Genomic DNA, 22,679 nt, shown 5'->3' with positions numbered 1-22,679 from the left:
AACCACTATGGGGGTCATTTACTAAGGGCCCGATTTGCGCTTTCCCGACGTGTTACCCGAATATTTCCGATTTGCGCCGATTCCCCTGAATTGCCCCAGGATTCTGGCGCACGCGATCGGGTCGTGGCGCATCGGCGCTGGCATGCACGCAACGGAAATCGGGGGGCGTGGCCGAACAAAAACCCAACGGATTTGGAAAAACCGCCGCATTTAAAACAAAAAAAGTGTAGCGTAGCTTGCACTTACCTTTACTAGGAATAGGCCGGTGAACTTGAGTGCGTTCCGATGCTCTTCAGCGCAGCAGCGCCACCTGGTGGACGTCGGAGGAACTGCCTTAATGAATCCTGGCTGGACCGCATAGCATGTCCATAGGCGTCTTGGACCACACGAGGAAGCCTTGAGTCACGTCTAGCAAATTCTGTGCTGGGGTGAAGGCCTGGGTGCCCACAGAAAAAGCTATGAGCGCCACCTCGTGCCACAGGTTCGCCACCACTGTCCTAGGAGGTGCAAGTTGGGTGGATAAGCAGTTTATTTTTCAGCAACAGTATTTATAATTATTTTTAAATATTATTAATTTATATGAAAACCACAGACAATATTCAGCAGTGGTATGCATACAGACAAATTATGGGAAGACACAGATCATGTCACTACTAATGCTGATCTTTCTCAAATGTAGCAGTTGACCTGAAGGAGGCTTCCCATATTCAGGACCAAGTGACATCATATTCAGTTGTGCACCACAAAATCGACACAGATGCGACAATATATTTCCCTCCTAATCTGTTAATCATGTGTGTGTCATTTTATTCATAGGTTCATACTCTTGTCAAAACTGCAGTTATGAAGCTATTGTGAACAGCTTGAAGTTTCCCAGTTCCTCTGTCCGCCCTGCAAAAGACTGGAGAGAACCCACTTATATAGAAGTGTATTACATGTTTCTTTACAATATAATTAATGTGGTAAGTATTATTCTATGCAATAAAACCAAAAATTAGTACTAATAGTACTGTAGTATTGCCATGAACCTATGTTAGAAATAATCAGACCTCCTGTGGTTCACATACCCTAGGGAACCTAAAATTCAGTAAATAAATAAAAATAAAAAAGGCAAAAAATTTTTAAAATTACGAAAAATCACCCCCTTTCCATAGAACTCCATAAATTGTAAGTTGAGGGCTCCGTTCGTGAGCCAGTGCCAGAAGCAGGACATTATAGCATGTCCCGGTGCGCAAGGCATCTACGCGCAGGGACGTACTATAACTCCCAGGTGCGCCTAGGGGTTAAGAGTACTTCTTCTGACGCGACGCCTTTCTATGGTGGCGCGTCAGAAGAAGATTTCGGGACATCGGGTCAGTTTGGTGCTGTCTCAGGCTATGATGTCACAGCCCAGACCCGGCACTAACACCTGGGATCGGAAAATCTACGATCCCGGGTGTTTAACCCCTTAAGCATGACCGCGGGGCGTGTAAGTGTTCCCACCATGGATCAGACCCTCCCCCCCCTTCCCGGTGTCCGTACTGGGGGATCCGATCCCTCCTGCCACAGCCCCGGGGTCCGGCGAGTGCCATTTTTGGCCTAAATTAATGTATCTTTTTTAAAAAAAAATCAAGTTTCTAAATCACACTTCTATTTTGTGTTAACCCATGTGAAAAACTTAAAGGGTTAATAGACTTAATACAAGTTGTTTTACATACGTTGAGGGGTGTAGTTTATATAGTGGGGTAATTTATGGGGTTTTATTATTTAGGCCTTTCAAAGTCACTTGAAAGCTGAGATGCCCCTCAAAATGTGAGTTTTGGCGATTTTCATGAAAATTTGAAAAATAACCTAAAGTTCTAAGCCTCATAACATCCTAGAAAAAGGAGAGGATGGATAAAATATCATTCTAACATAAATCAGACATTCTGGAAATGTTAGTTATCTAGCTTTTGGGGAAGTGTTTCTTCCTGTCTGGAATGCGCCAGCTTTCACGCGACAGAAATCGGGGGGCGTGGCCGTCGGAAAAACCGACGGATTCGGAAAAACTGCAGAATTTTTTTTAAAATTGTGGCGCAATAATAGCATGCACCAGGAAGAAGCAGGTGAACTCTGGTGGATCTCAGTGCAGCAGCGACACCTAGTGGACATTGGGCGCACAACCTTAGTGAATCCCGGCAGAACCCGAATCAATGTCGGACAACGCGTCACGGGATCGCGAATGGACCGAGTACGTAAATGTGCCCCAATGAGTCTCGAGAAAACAATCTCAAAATCACCAAATACCTTATATACTCGAGTATAAGCCTAGTTTTTCAGCACAAAAAATGTGTTGAAAAACCCAAACTCGGCTTATACTCGAGTCAAAAAAATAAATATATCTAAACTCACCTTTCCGGCGACCCCTGTATATCTTTTGTGCGATCTGTCCGGCAGTGGCGGCAGGCTATATACACTGGGGCAGGGGCTGGCAGGCTATATACACTGGGGCAGGGTCTGGCAGGCTATATACACTGGGGCAGGGGCTGGCAGGCTGGCTATATACACTGGGGCAGGGGCTGGCTGGCTGGCTATATACACTGGGGCAGGGGCTGGCTGGCTGGCTATATACACTGGGGCAGGGGCTGGCTGGCTATATACTGGGGAGGCTGTGGCCAAGGCATTTCCCACCCTCGGCTTATACTCGAGTCAATAGGTTTTCCCAGTATTTTGTGGTAAAATTAGGGGCCTCGGCTTATACTCGGGTCGGCTTATACTCGAGTATATACGGTATGTTAAAGCGTTCCAAAGTTATAACCAATTATCGTGAGAAAAGTCAGATTCGAAAAAATTGAGTCTGGTCATTGAGCTGAAAACAAGCGTCGGTGATAAGGGGCTAAAATATAAAACTTGTTATTCTAGTCTGTACACCCTGTAATGTACGAATTGCCACTTTTATGACATTTTGCGGAAAAAAATGTGAATAAAAAGTGATCAAAAGGTCATGCAGTCCCCAAAATGGTAGTATTAAAAATATAACCCTTTACACAGACAGACTGATGTTATTGGCGTCAGAATAAGGAAATATTAAGATTTCATTTTTTTAAATCTAGTAAAACATAGTAAACCTTTATAAATTTGGTATCTCTATGATCATACAATGCCACTGAATAAATGGGATGTGTAATTTGGAGTTCACAGGTAAAGCCGTAAAAATAGGGCCCAAAAAAAAATGGCACACATTTTTGTGTACAGCTCTTTAAAAGTTTTAAAAAGTTATGGATTTTTAGAAGTGGGGAATGAAGAATGGAACTACAGAATATAAAAAGGACTGTGTCCTTAAGAGGTTAATTATGGCTCCACTGTGTCGCTGTGGACAATCCTTCAAAAATGGGGTTTGTGATATCGATCACAGCTCCGGTCTGTTGTGCTCCATACAAAGTCTATAGCCCTTCCAGGTATATCAGAGAGCATTGTCAGCTCAATCATAGGGGTTCTGCTACTCATCTGTCATGTCAAAGTTACTTGGGATATTTAAGTTTAAAAAAGCTAATAAAATATTTCTTCTCTTTTTAAAGGACACTAAAAAAAAGTCTTTGACTACTCTTGTACAGACCGTACTGGTAAGGACCATTTCTCAACCTTTCAAACTCTATCATGTAGCTGCAAATTTTCAATTAAGAGATATTTGGCAATTATAGGAAAATCTCCAAAATACTGAGGATCATCCAAAGCTTTTAGCTTTTATAGGCTCCCATTAAGTCTTATCAAATAACAATGATAAAAGGAGAAAATGTGATATTGGATTTCACCATACCACATTCTTCTGTCCTTAAAAAGCATCCATCTTAAGAGAGTCAGAGGGGCCTAACATGAGCACCTTTATTGTCCAGTTTATTAGGATTAGTAATGGTTACTCCCACAGTGGGAGGGGGTAGTAGGTAATATTTTTCATCATTTATTTGTTACTTGTAATTGTTTTTCACAGTTTTTGGGTTATGCAAATCAATCATGTCCTACTATTATCAAAAACAGTGAGAGGAATTTACTAAAGGAAGTCTACCACCTTTTATGCCCTTTTTTTGAGAAAATAGGCTTTAAAATTATGCAAATGAGCAGCCTGAGGGGCTCCATTAACAGCTATGAAGCCTGGAGCCCCTCAGGCTCATTTGGATAATTTCAAAAACCTTTTTTTGTAAAAACCTAGGCATAATAAGCTAAAAGAAGAGAGGGTCCTGCCAGAGGGGACACAAATTATATTCTATATTTCACCTGGCCACTCCCCTTTTCCAGACACCACGCCCCTTTCCAGATACCACAAACCTTTGTCAGACAAGTTGGATAATGGGAAAAATGGTCTGAAAGTCTTCAGAAATGTGTAGCAAGGTGTTTCCTTTTTGTGAAAATTAAAGGGGTATTCCCACGAAGGCAAGTTTCTTATATGTACTCAGGATAACAAAATAACACATTCTTTCACTGTTATTAACTGTTATTCACTGTTATTAACAAAATACAGCATTTCACAGATATAAGTCCAACCTGTCTCTATCAGTCCTGGTGTACACAATTTTAGTTGCCCCTAGACACGACCCTGTAACTTCTGACTTAGGGCCGGGTGGCCGCCATCTTGGATTCCTGTGTGACTTGGTGCTATTGAGATTCTGTCTCTCTGCTCTGTGCCTATAGCCTGCCCCCCTGCAGTACAGCACAGAGTTCACAGACATTCACTGATTCACTTCCTGCCAGCACATTGTGAGGAAAGAGAAGCTGCAAACTACAAGGAGATAAGTGATCTGGGGAGTGACATCAGGGAGTCGGTCACAGCTTTTATTTAAACTGATATAACATTCTAACATGTACTCATAGAGTATCAACTTAAACTTTTAACCGTATAACCTCCAGGATTAACAATAAGAATTAAAGGGGCACCTGAAATGCCAGCCTCCTGGGAGGGCATGTAGGTCCTCACCCCAACACCACACCGCCACGGAGGAGGACATGTTCACCTACATGTCCCTCCGACCCCCACTCATCAGGGACAATGCCCTTTCAATACCATCCTGCAATCCGGACAGGAAAATATCCAGCCCGATATCATTTAAGTGTACCCCGTCGGGCAGCAACAGGCCCCGATTGTCCCCCTCCAACTCCCTGTGTCTTACAACCACTCCGCCTCTCTCTCTTACAAAACGGGAAACCTTAGTATTTAACAACCTTCTACTCCTCTCAACCCCCGCTGCGTCTCTCGCACCCTCCCATATAGCCCTGGGAATGATCTCGGACCAAACTAAAACAAATTTAGAAAAGAATGAAGAAAACCTCTCCAAATCTGACTGTATCAAAGAGATCAATTCACCCAGGCGAACAGAGCAAAGATCATTGCCCCCCAAGTGCAGAACCAGTATGGAAGGGGCTCCGGAGTAACGACTAATATCGACTAATTCAGGTAACGCCTGCAGCCAACGCAGACCCTTGATTCCCCTCCAGCGGATGTCTGCGTCGTAGAAGCCGAGGGATCGTCCACCTGGCCGCAGCAATGCCCTCTGCTCAGCCCAGAAAATAAAGGAGTGACCCAGAATCCATACAATAGGGCGGGAATCTAAAAGAAGGAAAAATCAATCAATCAGTAAGTCAGGATGAATATATCCAGCAAAACAGTCGGAGCGCCACCGCCCTATCCTCTGGACTTCAGCATCTGATAAGCCCAATTCGCTAGCAGTAGTCGCAGCGCCAATCCGGAACGAGTGCGTGCCGAACTCGCCCGGTGGAAGACCAGCAGATACAAGCGCCTTCTTAAACACCACAGAGAATTGGAAACGCGTGAGTGGGGAACAATCCGCATGCGATAGAAATTGGGATCCACCCACCCTTACACCCAAGAACCTCTGCACTGCCGACACCTGGCAAGCCAAACCACCCATAGGACGCAAGGCCACCCAACAACCGCGACCAAAAACGTCAGTTTTTGATCGCCGTATACGGAACCGTAAACCCGCGGCGGAGACCGAAACGTCCTCATACAGGAGCCCCCCTGGCCTGGACGCACTTGGAGGAACCAACTCGGAAACCCTAAGGGCCCCGAAAAAGGCGATGGCAAAAGCTGCTTGGAATAACTGTGTCTCGAAATGATCCCGACATACGCATTCCAATGCAGGCAATAAACGCAACGAAACCGAAAAAGAGACAGGTCGACACGACTCCCGACGCACCGCCTCCTTTTTCCACCCCTTAATCACCTGCCGAATAAAGAAGCTACGCGTAACATCCGCCCAACCGTGCAGTCTAAAGAAAAAGGCAATGCCCGATAGCCGCCGCTGCGCCCCCAACCCAGACAAACCCTGGGACCTCAATTTTTCCAGGTAACGCATGGTAACATCTAGCCGGGAACCCGCATCAACCTCGAACCCCGCCCCCGCCACCTCGCACCATTCCCGCCATGCTTTACCATGTGCGGACCACGTAGATGGGGCCAGTGAAGACTGGATCAACGGTAGAAGCTGGCTTCCAGGGTTGACCATAGGGAACCTGGGCACGGGGTCCCCTCCGCATCCGCCAAAGGGCAAAGCGACCGGAACACCTGCCAACGAAAATGTGAGAGAGCGTCAGCTACCCTATTATCAACCCCGGGGACGTGTCGCGCCTTAAAGGAGATATTGTACTGTAAACACCGCAACACAAAACGCCGCAACAAGCACAACACCGGGAGGGAAGATGACGACAGGCTGTTCACTACATGAACAACGCTCATATTATCGGTCCAAAAGACCACCGACTTATTTGCCAGCTGGTTGCCCCACAACTCCACCGCCACTACTATAGGGAAAAATTCCAACAAAGTTAGATTAACACACCACCCCCGGTCTTTCCAATGCGTAGGCCACTGCTCCGCACACCATGCCGAACCCAGCAACACCCCGAAACCCATCCCCCCTGAAGCATCGGAGTACAGCTGAAGATCAGGGCTAACCACCTCCGCCTCACGCCAGCAGGTCCGCCCGTTGTAATCGGCTAGAAAAACCTCCCATACCCGCAAATCTGACTTCATCCCTTTCGTCATGCGTATCCGATGATGAGGGGCCCGAGCCCCCGCAGTAGCCAACGAGAGGCGGCGGGAGAAAACCCGACCCATGGGCATAACACGAGAAGCAAACACCAGCAGACCCAGCAGCGACTGGACCTGCTGCAACGACACCTTTTGGCTCGCCAAGCATACCTGCAATGCTACGCGCAACTTAGCTAACTTATCTGACGGCAGTCGAAACTCCATAGCGACAGAGTCAATCTCAATCCCTAAAAAGGATAGAACCGTACAAGGTCCTTCAGTTTTTTCTGCGGACAGGGGCACCCCAAAATGCTGCGCCAGGTAACGAAAAGAAGCCAGCAGGTAAGCGCAATGGCCAGAGCCCCGGGGCCCGACAAAAAGAAAATCGTCCAAATAATGAGTTACCAGCGTGGAGGAAGTTTCGTGTTTTACCACCCATTCCAGGAAGGTGCTAAAAACCTCAAAATAATAACAGGAGATAGAGCAACCCATAGGGAGGCACATATCATAATAAAACTTCTCGTCCAGCTGGCAACCCAATAAATGAAAACAATCGGAGTGAACCGGCAGCAGCCTGAACGCAGATTCTATGTCAGACTTCGCCAACAATGCCCCTTGCCCTGCCGCGCGGACCAGATCAATAGCCCTATCAAACGATACATATGCTACCGATGCCAAATCCTTCCCAATACGATCATTTACCGAGGCCCCCTGAGGATGCGATAGATGATGGATAAGTCTGAATTTTCCCGGCTCCTTTTTGGGTACCACCCCGAGGGGGGAAACCCGCAAATTATGGAAGGGCAACAACGAATAAGGGCCGGCCATTCTCCCCAACTCAACTTCCTTGTCAATCTTTGAACGTATAATTTCCGGAAACTCAAAAGCGGACTTAAGATTTTTTGAAAAAACAGGGAAGTTGCTAGGGGAGAATGGTATAAAGAAACCGAAAGTAAAACCCGTCCTAAGTAGCGCGGCTTCCGCTCTCCTGGGGTACATTTCTAACCAGGGCAACATCTTTTTGATGCGAACCGGTGTCCTCCGTTCTACCAACACCCTGAGCTCGCGGGTGCGCAGATGCCGGTCTGGAACAGCGGATGGCTGCGTGAGTTCCACCGCAGTTAGAGCACTCGTGCCTGAACTTGCACGATCCATAGAAACGGCAGTGGCCGTCATTGAACATCCAGCATGTCCCCGACCTGCGAGCCGCCCCCGGCCCAAGGGATCCCGCTGGAGTGGAAGGCAAAGAGGAGGAGGAGGCGGCCGGCTGAAAGGGCTTCGTATTAGTCATCAGGCGAAGCCACACATCTGTGGCTTTTGAGTCCCACCGGACCTCGGGCCTCTGAGCCAGCCGCCTCCGAAACTCCTCATCGTACTGCCACCACGCGGAACCCCCGTGGGACCGAAACGTGCTAAAAATAATGTCCAAGTAAACAAAAAGCTGGGGGGCTTTTTCAGGCGTTTTCTGAGTGATTACGCAACCAAGCACAGCAAACGCCTGAATCCAATTATTAAAAGTCTTAGCAACCTTCGCCTTCCGCTCCACACCACGTTCGAAACGGCGCTCCTTGTCGACCGTCACCGAATCCACGGACACCAAGGACCACATATAAATGTAATCATTGCGATAAATCTTATCCTTAGTGTCCTCGGACAGACGAGAGCCGAGGGGGGAAACCCCACAGAAATAGGTATCCCTAAAGTCGGGTACCACTGGGGTGAACGTAGATGTTGAGGCTTCTGCCGTAGGTTTTTCCTGAACGTTCACCCGGGGGGCGACAGGAGTCGTCCCCCCGGTTGACCCTAAAATTGATCTAATAGACGACAAAATAGCAGAGTCAGAACCCGACCCACCCCAGGCCTGCAAGCAGGCGGACTCACCAACCGCAGTGGACGATGAAGGCATCACTGCTGACAACCCTGGTGCACCCGTTGCCGCTGGAGCTGTCTGAGCCGCATCCCTTCATGACCGGAGGGAGCTAGTTGAGCCGTGCCGAGACCTGCTGCCGCCATGACGGCGTTTTGGCGATGGAGATCTGGAGGAGTCAGAAGAGGCGCGGCGAGACGAGCGGGGGGACTCGGACCTGGACGAGGATCTGCTAGACCGGGAACGCCGACGTCTTCTTTTCTCAGACCGTGAGTGGGAGACCGCCCGGCGCCCGGAGGAGACGGAGCGCCGACTGCGACCCGACCCGGCCCTGGATGTAACGGACGGGGCCCGCGGCGGACCCTGGGCAAGCATGTAACCCAGTCCCAGATTCCCAGCCATCATGGGAGCCACCAGAGGGGGAGGGACCACCAAGGTATGGGGGTCAAGCGGTGGCAAATCATTCTGCAACAAATCCTCATCAGAAGCGGCGTCTTCAAGATCAGCAACCCCTATGGAGGAGGGAGGAAATGGATTAGCATGATCTCTACCCGTAAGGCATGGCAGGGGATTAGTGGCCGAGGCTGGGGTCTGGGTGGGCAGATGTAAGCCAGCTGCCCCCATGCCTGGCCTGTCAACTAGGGCCGCACGCTGCAGGGGAACGGGGGTACGGGACACCCTGGCGCTGGTCGCGGTGCTGGTTGCTACGCGACCCGAGGCAGCCACGCGGGAAGCGGGGGTCTTAACTCCCCGCCTCCCGGTGGCAGTACTAACTAAAGGCAGCCGGCGCCGGCCTGCGACAGACGCAGCCGACACCGGCGTGGGGGGGATGAAGTCCGGAGACTCCTCTCTCCTCCCCGCGAGCTCCGCCTAACATTAGCAGGGGGCCCTACTAAAGTGTCGCACGCGGCCGCCTGCGCCGACGGAGACAGGCGCTGCGGCGGCCGCGAAATCCTACCGGATCGCCGAACATCTGGAGCAGGAGGCGACGCCGACGCTCCAGCCTGAGCCTCTGCCAACAAAGAGGCCAGCCAGGCGGAACCTTCGTCCCGCAGGCGCTGCCGGATCGCGTCATCGGAGGCCATACTCTCTCCAGGAACACTTCTTCAACGATAAAAGTTCTTCAAGGAAAAGAGGGTGAGCGGAAACACCAGCCCCCTTATAAAAACTAAGTCCCAGCCCACCAGGTGTGGCTACAATTATCCCAGCCCCTAGTCACGTAGCCAACTTAACCCCTTATTGCAAGGGGACAGGCCACTGAACTTTTAGTGACCCCTAGGGCTGCATGCAGTCACTAGCCCAACGGCTATGTGCCTACGGGCTTTTCAGGCAGGCACTAGTAATGTGTCATTCGCGAACAACTTGAGCAGGTGAGTTTAACTCTGCCCTTAACTGGCTCACCACGCCCCCTTTTAGTGGTGTGGGGTGATTGACTGGCCTGTGGCACCCTATTATATATTTAGTAGGGAGCCATTCAGGAGCCAGAAGAGCCGGCTCTTCTTAGTGAGTGGAGCCTAATGAGCCAGCTCACTAAAAAAAGCCGTAATTCCCATCACTAGAAGGCACATATCTGTGAGAACAGATATGTAGCAGAGCTGACAGTGTAAAAGTCTGTCAGCCTCTGTGCAATAGGTATCTCATGCATCTCATCATCTCTGATCTGTCTCATCTATCATTCTATGTGTCAGTGCGTAATAACAATGCCAGAAATCTTTCTATCCTTTCTATGATTTGTGCCTAAAAGGAAAGAGGCCATAGATAAGAAGATCTGTTTGGTATAATCATTGATGGTATGTATATATTTATAAATAGGACAACTGCTACAGTATCATTAACAATTAAGGCCAAGTAATAAATATAGCACACATAAAAATGTGTACCTCCAGTGAAAATACTGCACATATAAATATGTACCTAAAATGAATATACTATATAAATATATATACATACATATATGTATATATATATACATAAATATATATACATACAAACCAATTAAGGCCAAGTAATTTTTTTGTACCTAAAATGAATATACTATAAATACATACATATTTGTATATATTTTTATATAGTATATTCATTTTAGGTACATATTTATGTGTGCAGTATTTTCACTGGAGGTGCACATTTTTATGAGTGCTATATTTATTACTTGGCCTTAATTGTTAATGATACTGTATTTCTCTCTTACGAGTTGTTATGGAGGGCAGCACCATTTTATTTTTCTCCTGAATCTGTTTTTTTATAGTTGGGTGGGGGCACAACTTTGTTTGACCAAAATCCCTTGTCCCGAACCTGCCTTTAACGTATGACGTTAACATGAAGTTTTTTTTTCGTCACAGGCCTGGGATACTGAGTTTATACAATGGAATAAAACAGAATATTGTGACATTGGTTATCTTTCTTTGACAAAGGATCATTTTTGGAAGCCAGACATCTATGTTTATGAAATGTAAGTTTTTTTTAGGATATTCCTTTTAATATTTATAATGTGCAATACATATAGGACACTAAATAAATGTATTCCAAACCCAAATTCTACTCCTAGTTTACCTGACCACTATGAAACACATTCGGGATGCGAGTATGATCACCCTGATTAGCAATCATTTCCTGTATCAGTACAAATATACTCCTCCTGATGATTGCGCTGGTACTGTAACTGTATCTGCATAATCATCTGTGCAAGATGGCTGTCAGCAGGCTGGTACCTGCTGGATCAGCCCTGAATGGAGAAATCTACATTCACAGTAGTTAAACCCCTTGACTGCTGCAATAGTGGCTTATCCCAGCATCTAAAAAGACAGAGTTAAGGGGGTTACCCAACGGCCCCCTGCAGCATAAACATCGGCTGCTGTCCTGACATTAGTCCTGACAAGCACTCAACTCAACTTTTTCAAGTTTCTTGAAGTTGGCCTATTTAATCTTTGCAATGTTTCTTAAGTTTTTTCCGCTTTGTGATACATGTGATAAGCTGCCTGTTTAGTCTCACTTTACTCACGTTTTGTGGTTAGTCCCAAATAGAAGCTGCAAAAGTAAGTCTGGGTCTAGCATGCTTTGTTTTGTAACTTATTAGGCGCAAGAATGGGACAATTCCAAGCAGAAAAGTCTCACAAGTTGAACAAACATCTGGGCTAAAAAGATAAATTTGTCACACTGCCTTAGCCCCTTAGTGACTAAGCTCATTTGCGCCTTGATGACTAAGACCTATTTTTTTAAAACCAGCATGTGTCACTTTATCCGGTTATTAATTTATACCAAAATATGTTATCACCAGTGGAGCCTTTGGATTGTGTTTCCAAACGTAACTAAAATACCATGTGTGAACGTGGCCTCATGTACCACAAACCTTCATACCACAGAATTTGTAAACTTTTTATCATGTGGTATAGGGGGCATATTGACATATTGACCCAATGCCACTGATGGGCTTTTTACATTTTACTTTCTGTTTAGCGCTCCCCACTTTCAAAAATCAATAACTTTTTATTTTTCCATGTACAGAGCTGTGTGAGGGCTTATTTTCTGTATAACAAGTTGTTCTTCCTAGTGACGGTATATTATATTCCATCCCTTGTACTGGGAAGTGGAAATACAATTCAAATTCCAAATACTATCTCTAATATATTCTTTGCTTTGGTACAATCACAGGGATACTAAATTTACATAGGTTTTATTAGGTGTTAATAGATTTTACCAATTTGGCAAGCTCTGTGCAGTGCTGCGTAATCTGTAGGCGCAATATAAATAAAGAATTATTGTTATTATTCGACGTTCCTATGATAGCGTGCTGCACTCTTCACTCAAAGAGCTTCACAACAGTCCAGGACTGATCCAGAAATTAATAACACATCCCAACCGTAAAAACACATAAAAATAATAATTTTACATTTTTTTTATCTGACCGGAGCTCCAAATGTTTTTTACTGTTTTGCTTTCCTTCAAGGATATTTCAAACAGTCTTCTTCACTTATCATTTGTTTCTCTCACTGGCACAAATCCATAGATCCTCCAATAAGAATAGCCCATCATTCAGGCCAACACGATAAGATTCTTCCTCTGTTTCCACCATTCACCACAGTGGACCACTTGAAGAAATACATGTACAAATCGTGTAGTATATCTTGCAGATGAAAGTTTAATAAAAAGATCTACTTACAAACATGAAATAAAAATGCGCATATAGCATAAATGGGACATCAGCCTCATACAACCGTCCGACCCTGGATTTCGCCAAACACTGTTTCTTCTGGAGCAATGTTATTATTATATTACCAAAAATTAAAAACTTATGTACCAAAAAAAAAAAAAGATTACATTTACCATATTCTGCCTCCAATAACTTTTTCATACGTGGGAGTATGGAGTTGGCTAAGGTGTCATTTTTTCCGGTTTTCATTGCTACCATTTTGGGGACTGTGCAACCTTTTCACTTTTTATTATGTATTTTATGTGTTGTGAAATGTGTGCTGATTCAGACATTTGAGCGCATTTTTCCATTACGGGGTTCACCACAGGGATTTACCATTTTTTTATCTTTATAGATTGGACATTTTGGGACGCTGTGATACCCAACATGATTTTTTCCTTTTTTTAACTTTTTTTTAATTATTTATTGTTTTATATGTGTTAGGGGATTTTGGGACATTTTTATAAATGTTATTTTTCATTTTTATTAATTTTTTATTTTTTGTGTTTTTTTTTTACTGTTTTATTTTCACATTACTATCATATGAACTAGTGATCATGTGATCACTAGTTCATACTAATGCACTGCAATAACATGCATTAGAAGTATCAACCTATGCATCTGCATATTCATTAGGTCCCCGGATTCACGGGGACGCATTGCATTGCTCAGGTAGCCTGTGCAGACCTTAGGTTCCCTTAGAAACCCGTCGGCCTACCCTAAGACCCCTTAGTGACCGACGGAGAAATCTGAATGGGTGGTCACTAAGGGGTTAAATCCTTGAGGTAGCTAACTTTGGAATGCTGCTTGATTCTGTGCCTTAAAAGTCACAAACTGTAAAAAGTCACTCAAAAAGTCGCACAAAAAAAACAAAAAAGGAAGCAATAGGAGTGATACATGTCCCCCAAGAACTTCAAACAATGGATGCCTATCAAGATTACTGTCGGTGAAAAACTTAGTTATACAACACTTGAGGACAGCATTATTGCAGAATTGCTACCCGAATGAGTATGAGGATCAGTGTGAGGATAGGGGCAAACATGGGGGAAAATGTATAGGTAGAGGGGGAAACATGGGGGTGACTATATGAGGGTATGTGGGAGGAAAGAGGGTAACATAGGGGCAGATATAGCTGAGAAGAGTGGCACGTTTGAAAATGTTTGGAGGGTCAAAATGTCTTTGTGTATCCTCAACATTTTGTGTCTCTCTTTCATGCCCTGTCTTTCATGCCCTGTGTTTCCTACATGAGTACTGATTCTCTGTGTGCTGGAAAGATGGTGAATTGTATGAGGCACATGCTTCATATCAAATTAAGCATATTTTCTGCCCTATGTGCAACAGAAACTGTAATTTATGCACAAAGTGCCAACCCCCCTTCAATAAGCCTTGCCCACACCCCATGCAGTTTCTGAAACAATAGTGAGCAGCAGTTAACAGAATACAAATAAGTGAAATACTGTGCTGGATGGATGAAGAGGTACCCTAAGTGTAGTTTTCTTATTTTTAATGCATTATGCATTATTTTTAATGAATAAGGTTCTCTGTTTTTTCTTTACTGCACTGATAATTTTCGTGTAATTTTATAAAACCCATTTAGCCTGTTTCGAGTTAACCTTAAAGACGGTGTACACCTTTACCAACTTTATAAAGAGGCTAAAATAATGTTACCAATAGGAATACACTAATCAGTGCCAAGCAGTTTCCATCGATGGCTAGAGAGCAAAGTCTCTCTAATTACCATATATACTCGAGTATAAGCCTAGTTGTGTTTTCAGCACAAAACAATGTGCTGAAAACCCAAACTCGTCTGATACAAAAAAATGTAGGTTTTACCAGGTTTTTGTGGTAAAATAAGGGGCCTCGGCTTATACTTGGGACGGCTTATACTCAAGTATATACAGTATTTTACCTTTATTCCGCCAGGGTAAAATTCAGACTGTGAATCTCTGTTACAAACTCCCACAGGTCGCATTGCTCCCCTCCTTCAGCCATGACTAGCCCTCCATTTGTAACATTTACTCCCTGCTAAATCTTTCCTCTCCCATGTCACACAGTGTCAATAGATAAAAGAAATATATCTCTTCCTCAGACTCTGTAAGGCTAGTGTAAGACTAGGTTCACATCATGTTGTCTCAGTTGTAAGGATATGTCAGGAGGATTCCCAACATACTCTTACAATGGAAGTTTAGGACTTATGCCACTGAATGCATAAACAAAGGGGAAACATCATCTTGTTCCCTGAAAGCAGGAGGATGAGTGAACATAACCAGAAGTTCAGGGTTTTCCTTCCATGATGTAACTGTCCTTTTATGGACTGTTACATCACTGGGGACCTCCCTGACTGTATCCTGTATTCTAAAATATACAATGTTTACAGTGCAGACGAAGGCAAAAAGGATGTCTCCATCTGCCAATATATGCCCATGGATATGTTCAGTGTATACACTGCAAGTGTTTCTAGCATATATGCTAAGTATATATTAAATAAAAAAAACAATGTGAATGTAGCCTTACTCAGAGAAGAGGGGAAAGAGGCTTGTGCATCATCTATTGACATGGTAGCTATGAAAAAGTGGGGCAGGGTACAAGGTCTACTGTATTAGTTCACTATATGTGAACAGACGGCAGATAACATGTTCCCAGGGTTAGTTCTCCACAGCCAAAACTTTGTATGTAGAGGAGGCTGCATTTTGGAAATCATGAGTTATGAATGCATGACGAGTAAAAGCAACACAGTGCATCTCTAGCCAATTTATTCATGGCGTGGTATGAAGAGGAATTTATCTTCTCTGTCCATAACCCTTTTAAACAATGTATTGAATTGTACGGTCATTTCATTGGCGACTGCCTAATGGTATAGACAACATTCAATTCACTTTTACTTTTTCCTTCACCACTATTTCCTTTTTAGATTTATATTAAACTGGTAAGCCTGACAACCATAGTGTAGCATATGATTTGTATCACAAACCCACTGCGTGCAATACACTTCTACATGCCAGTAGCTGTCATCCTCATGTTTTTGAAAGACAAGTTTCTTGAATGTACTCAGGATAACAAAATAACACATTCTCTAATTTACTGTTGTTAACAAGAATACAGCATTTCACTGATATAATTCCAACTTGTCTCTATCAGTCCTGGTGTACACAATTTCAGTTGCCCCGGTTTCCGACCCTGTATCTTCTGACTTCGGGGTTGGCAGCCATCTTGCTTTTCTGTCTGAGGCTGTGGGGCTGAGCTCTTCTCTGCTCTTTGCCTCTAACCCCTCCCCTTGCATTCCAGGATGAGATCACACTCACATACACACTCACATACATCCTGCCCACAAACAGTACATCACATCCTGAGCTACATGCTCCAAACAGTTAAGTTCTTTATATGGGGGAAGTGAGGCATATGATATCTAACAGTGTTTGTAGCTGAGATGTAGCACAGCTGGAGAGTGTTATTGTATGCATCCCATGTGCAACATCCCCCACCGGGACCTAGCCTCTTCTTGGGGCCTAGAGGCAGCTGGGTCTAGAATACCAGAGTGGCTCTCTGTAGTGGACAAGGGTGCGCTGATGTCACGGTGCTCGGTATAGGTTCCTACAGCCTGGCAGGTCTCCAGCAGGTGCTGTGTGCAAGAAATATGGAGGGAGAGGATGATGTACATGGTTCTCCCTGAGTTCTCCTCAAAGTGTCTGTAAGATAAGTCCCTGGGTAATGGAAAGGGGAAGCCCGTGGTGGTAAACAGCCGTATCCAGGGATCAGATGGAGGCAATGTTTCTTTATTTAACAGGTAGCAGACAATGGGCCTAAATGGTTAACAGCAGATTCTGGTACCGGAGTGGTCGTGGAGAGGGTCCTCAGGAATAGTGCACCAGCCTGGTAGTAGATGCAGGCTGGGATGGAGCTGTGTCCAAGTTGTGGATGATGCAGCTCTGGATTTGAGTCTCCTGACTTTGATCCTGGGATTAGGTTAAGTTTCAGTACTGAAGGTGTGCTGAACGCTGTCTCTCTCTTCATTAGACCATGTGGTATGGACTGCTGGTAAAAGAACATGTGCTCTCCAAGAAAGCTGGTAGTAAGGACCTTGTGCTCCTCCCAGCACAGGTGTTTTATTCTCCTGGTCGGGTGGTAGCACCTCTCCAATCACACTGAAGTTACCATTGCAGCAACATCATTGGTCAATAACTCACATCCACTTAACTATTATAATAATTCTTTATTTATATAGCGCACACAGATTACGCATCGCTGCACAAAGCATGCCAAATTGGTCCCTGTCCCCATGGGGTTTACAATCTAAGTAACCTACCAGTATTTTTTTTTTTGGAGTGTGGGAGGAAACCGGAGGACCCAAGGGAACCCACGCAAACACAGGGAGAACATACAAACTCTTTGCAGATGTTGATCTGGGTGGGAGTTGAACCCAGGACCCCAGCACTGCAAGTCAGAAGTGCTACCCACTAAGCCACCTTGCCATCCTCAACTATTGCCTGTTCAAGCAGAATCTACAGCTTTATACTTTATGCTGATTACTTTATACTTACGTGCATTATCCCTTGGTGAGTTGATCAGACTCACTAAATGGATCCTGACAGGTAGAGGGCCTTATTCGTAACTACTCCCCTTGCCAATAAATTGGCAGGGGTGTTGCACATGGATCTCATCATCTCCCATCTCTGATCTGCCTCATCTCTCTTTCTATGTGTGTGCCAGATACTAGTGCAATGTTCAGAAGGTAAATGAAAGTGTATATACACTCACCGGCCACTTTATTAGGTACACCATGCTAGTAACGGGTTGGACCCCCTTTTGCCTTCAGAACTGCCTCAATTCTTCGTGGCATAAATTCAACAAGGTGCTGGAAGCATTCCTCAGAGATTTGGGGATTTTGGTCCATATTGACATGATGGCATCACACAGTTGCCGCAGATTTGTCGGCTGCACATCCATGATGCGAATCTCCCGTTCCACCACATCCCAAAGATGCTCTATTGGATTGAGATCTGGTGACTGTGGAGGTCATTTGAGTACAGTGACCTCATTGTCATGTTCAAGAAACCAGTCTGAGATGATTCCAGCTTTATGACATGGCGCATCATCCTGCTGAAAGTAGCCATCAGATGTTGGGTACATTGTGGTCATAAAGGGATGGACATGGTCAGCAACAATACTCAGGTAGGCTGTGGCGTTGCAACGATGCTCAATTGGTACCAAGGGGCCCAAAGAGTGCCAAGAAAATATTCCCCACACCATGACACCACCACCACCAGCCTGAACCGTTGATACAAGGCAGGATGGATCCATGCTTTCATGTTGTTGACGCCAAATTCTGACCCTACCATCCGAATGTCGCAGCAGAAATCGAGACTCATCAGACCAGGCAGCGTTTTTCCAATCTTCTACTGTCCAATTTCGATGAGCTTGTGCAAATTGTAGCCTCAGTTTCCTGTTCTTAGCTGAAAGGAGTGGCACCCGGTGGGGTCTTCTGCTGCTGTAGCCCATCTGCCTCAAAGTTCGACGTACTGTGCGTTCAGAGATGCTCTTCTGCCTACCTTGGTTGTAACGGTGGCGATTTGAGTCACTGTTGCCTTTCTATCAGCTCGAACCAGTCTGCCCACTCTCCTCTGACCTCTGGCATCAACAAGGCATTTCCGCCCACAGAACTGCCGCTCACTGGATGTTTTTTCTTTTTCGGACCATTCTCTGTAAACCCTAGAGATGGTTGTGCGTGAAAATCCCAGTAGATCAGCAGTTTCTGAAATACTCAGACCAGCCCTTCTGGCACCAACAACCATGCCACGTTCAAAGGCACTCAAATCACCTTTCTTCCCCATACTGATGCTCGGTTTGAACTGCAGGAGATTGTCTTGACCATGTCTACAAGCCTAAATGCACTGAGTTGCCGCCATGTGATTGGTTGATTAGAAATTAAGTGTTAACGAGCAGTTGGACAGGTGTACCTAATAAAGTGGCCGGTGAGTGTAAATACTGTATCCTGATAATCTCATCACATTTTCAGCTCAGAGAACTAGATGGATCATAATTAGAGATGAGCGAGCACTAAAATTCTCGAGTGCTCGTTACTCGAGTCAAACTTTTTCCAATGCTCGAGTGCTCGTTTCGAATAACGGACCCCATTGAAGTCAATGGGAGACTCGAGCATTTTTCAAGGGGAACAAGGCTCTGCACAAGGAAGCTTGGCCAAATACCTGGAAACCTCAGAAAATGATGGAAACACCACAGAAATGGACAGGAAACAGCAGGGACAGCATGCATGGATGCCTCTGAGGCTGCTTAATTACACCATTATGCCAAAATTATGGACAACAGCATGGCGATGACAGAGTGACCGAATGAGGCTAGATAGCATCTAAAACACCCAATAATTGACCCTGACACTATAGGGGATGGCATGCAGAGGCAGCAGCAGGAGCGGCAGGCTAAAGAGTGGCATTGCGACATACCCCAAATGGACTTGGCTTCAAACCAATTTAAAAAATTCCTTTTGGAGAGGATAACATGTAGCACTGTACGTATCAGTTTTTGGCCTGGTTATGGCGGCAGAGAGGAACCAAAGGAGGTGATTTCCTATGTGAACAAAAGGTTGACGGTATATTTAGTTGATAATACAGCATGGTGGCGACATAGTGACCAACTTCCATAACGTATCTGGTGAAACACCTGACACAGCTCGTTTGCTAAGGGGACGACATGTGGAGGAAGCTATGGAGACAACTTTTGGAGGCAGCTATGGAGACGGCGTCTGGAGACGGCGTCTGGAGACGGCGTCTGGAGACGGCGTCTGGAAGCGGCTATGGAGACGACATTTGGAGGCATGTGGGGGGGGGGCGCACACTCAGTCATACAGCTTTGCATCCATTATCAAAATGAGTTATCCAAATAAAACACCAGAAAATCACAGCCGGTAAACCACCCGAAAATGTAGCCTGACACAGCTCATTGCTAAGGGTACGATGTGCTGTATAGACAGTTGAACACTGCGCATGGAGACATTGGTGGACCCTGTGGAGGATCGTGGAGGCGAAATGGACAGGAAACAGCAGGGGCAGCATGCATTGATGCCTCTGAGGCTGCCTAATCTTGGGATGGAGCTGGCGGTCCGCTGCCAGGCGAGCTTTCGCCTTTCCAAGCCCCTGCCTCTTGGCTCCTCCCCACCCAAAATGGGCCTGGGGGTCAGAAGCATTTATTTTGAAAAGATTATCATTTTCAAAGCAGGTGGGGTCGTTTGAATATTTCATCTAGGAATAATGGAATAGCATAGCGGTTCTATTTTTTTTGGAAATGGTTCTATGATTAAGAGCGACAGTATGGGGCATCCATATTGCACTGCTATTATTGAAACTTCAGGTCTTCAGCATGGCGACGACAGATGGGCCGAGTTCCATTATGTATCTGGTGAAACACCCGAAAATTCTGCCTGACACAGCTTGTTTGGCCTGGGGACCAGAAGCGTTTACTTTGAAAAAATTATAATTTCCAAGGCAGGCGGGGGCTACAAACAGCACTTCTAAGAACCTTTTGTATAAGATCAAGTGTAGTACTGTTCTTATAAGTAATTGGCCTGGTTATGGCAGGGGAGGGGAACGTAAACAGATGCGCAAGTAGCGCTGAAATAATATTGGTCGAAGACAAAAGTTTGGCGGTATATTTTGTGGATAACACAGCAGGGTTGTGACAAAGTTAACAAGTTTGATGGGGAAGCCGTTAAAACAACCCAAAATTCTGCCTGACACAGCTCGTTTGCTAAGGGGATGATGTATGGAGGCAGTAAGGTAGTAGTAGATTAAAGGTGCTGCAGTTAAAACTATGTTAGTTGGATCTTGGGATGGACCTGGCAGTCCGCTGCCAGACAAGCTTTCGCCTGTCCAAGCCCCTGTCTCTCGGCTCCTCCCCACCCAAAATGGACCTGGGGGCCAGAAGCGTTTAGTTTGAAAAAATTATAATTTTCAAAGCAGGCGGGGGCTACAAACAGCACTTCTAAGAACCTTTTGTATAAGATCAAGTGTAGTACTGTTCTTATAAGCAATTGGCCTGGTTATGGCGGGGGAGGGGAATGTAAACAGAAATAATATTGGTAAGTGATAAAAGTTTGGCAGTATATTTTGTGGATAACACAACAGGGTGGCGACAAAGTTAACAACTTTAATGTGGAAGCTGTTAAAACAACCCAAAGTTCTGCCTGACACAGCTCATTTGCTAAGGGGACGATGTATGGAGGCAGTTATGTGGACGACTTTTGGAGGCAGCTATGGAGATGACGTGTGGAGGTAGCAATGGAGACAATGTGTGGAGGCAGCTATAAAAAAACGACGTTTGGAGGCTCCTATAAAGACGACGTGTGGAGGCTGCTATGGAGACAATTAAATTTGGATAGTGCCTGTATGTGGCAGTCCAAAAAAGTTTTCAAAACAGAGGAGTAGGTAGGTGGCCCTCCAGAAAAATTAAATAGATTGAGTGCCTGTATGTGGCAGTCCAAAAAATTGTTTAAAACAGAGGACCATGTAGGTGGCCCTCCAGAAAAATTAAATACATAGAGTACAATAGCTAGAGCCAGTTGGCCCTGGCAAAAAATAGCCAGTTACCTCTGCTTTAGTGTACAAAGAGGAGGAGAATGAGGAGGAGGAGGAGGAGTGCATGCATGAGAATTATTCAGGTTGAGCTGCTTTCACCTGATGGAGAATGGAAATCATGAGAAATCCAGGTTTTATTCATCTTGATAAGCGTCAGCCTGTCAGCGCTGTCAGTCGACAGGCGTGTACGCTTATTGGTAATGATGCCACCAGCTGCACTGAAAACCTGCTCTGACAACACGCTAGCGGCAGGGCAGTCAAGAACCTCCAATGCGTACAGCGCCAGTTCGGGCCACATGTCCAGCTTTGAAACCCAGTAGTTGTAGGGAGCTGTGTGATCATTTACGACAATAGTATGGTCAGCTACGTACTCCCTCACCATCTTTCTGTAAAGATCAGACCTACTCTGCCGAGACTGGGAACAGGTGACAGTGTCTTGCTGGGGTGACATAAAACTGGCAAAGGCCTTGTAAAGCGTACCCCTGCCAGTGCTGGACAAGCTGCCTGCTCGCCTACTCTCCCTCGCTACTTGTCCCGCAGAAGTATGCCCTCTGCCGCTAGCGCTGTCAGAAGGGAAATACTGTTTCAGCTTGTGCACCAGGGCCTGCTGGTATTCATGCATTCTCACACTCCTTTCCTCTCCAGGGATGAGAGTGGAAAGATTTTGCTTGTACCGTGGGTCCAGGAGAGTGAATACCCAGTAATTGGTGTTGGAATAAATTTTTTGAAAGCGAGGGTCACGGGATAGGCAGCCTGGCATGAAATCTGCCATATGCGCCAGAGTCCCAAGGTGCAAGAATTCACGCTGAACAGTGAAGGACTGAACAATGCTCCCCTCTTCTGTCTCGCCAACATTCTCCTCCTCTTCCTCCTCATACTCCTCCACCTCCTCCGATATGCGCTGAAAAACAGATCTGAGGGTGCTTTGGATATCAACAAGGGAATCTTCTTCCCCCGTATCTTGTGACGAGCGCAAAGCTTCCGACTTCATGCTGACCAGAGAGTTTTTCAACACGCCAAGCAGCGGGATGGAGAGGC

The 22,679-nt window shown here is 45.6% G+C and overlaps 1 protein-coding gene across 1 annotated transcript in view; it reads left to right on the top strand.

The window, feature by feature from the left end:
- Positions 1–22,679, top strand: part of LOC140068935 (5-hydroxytryptamine receptor 3A-like) — a 59,076-nt gene that overhangs the window by 4,954 nt on the left and 31,443 nt on the right. Inside the window, exons 3-5 of the mRNA XM_072114285.1 lie at positions 817–962; positions 3,537–3,581; positions 11,210–11,319. Of these exons, the coding sequence (XP_071970386.1) occupies positions 817–962; positions 3,537–3,581; positions 11,210–11,319 (301 nt within the window). The remainder of the gene's footprint in view (positions 1–816; positions 963–3,536; positions 3,582–11,209; positions 11,320–22,679) is intronic.

Source organism: Engystomops pustulosus, chromosome 7 (assembly GCF_040894005.1).
Source record: "Engystomops pustulosus chromosome 7, aEngPut4.maternal, whole genome shotgun sequence".
Taxonomy (NCBI): domain Eukaryota; kingdom Metazoa; phylum Chordata; class Amphibia; order Anura; family Leptodactylidae; genus Engystomops; species Engystomops pustulosus.
This window is presented reverse-complemented; position numbering and strand designations above follow the sequence as displayed.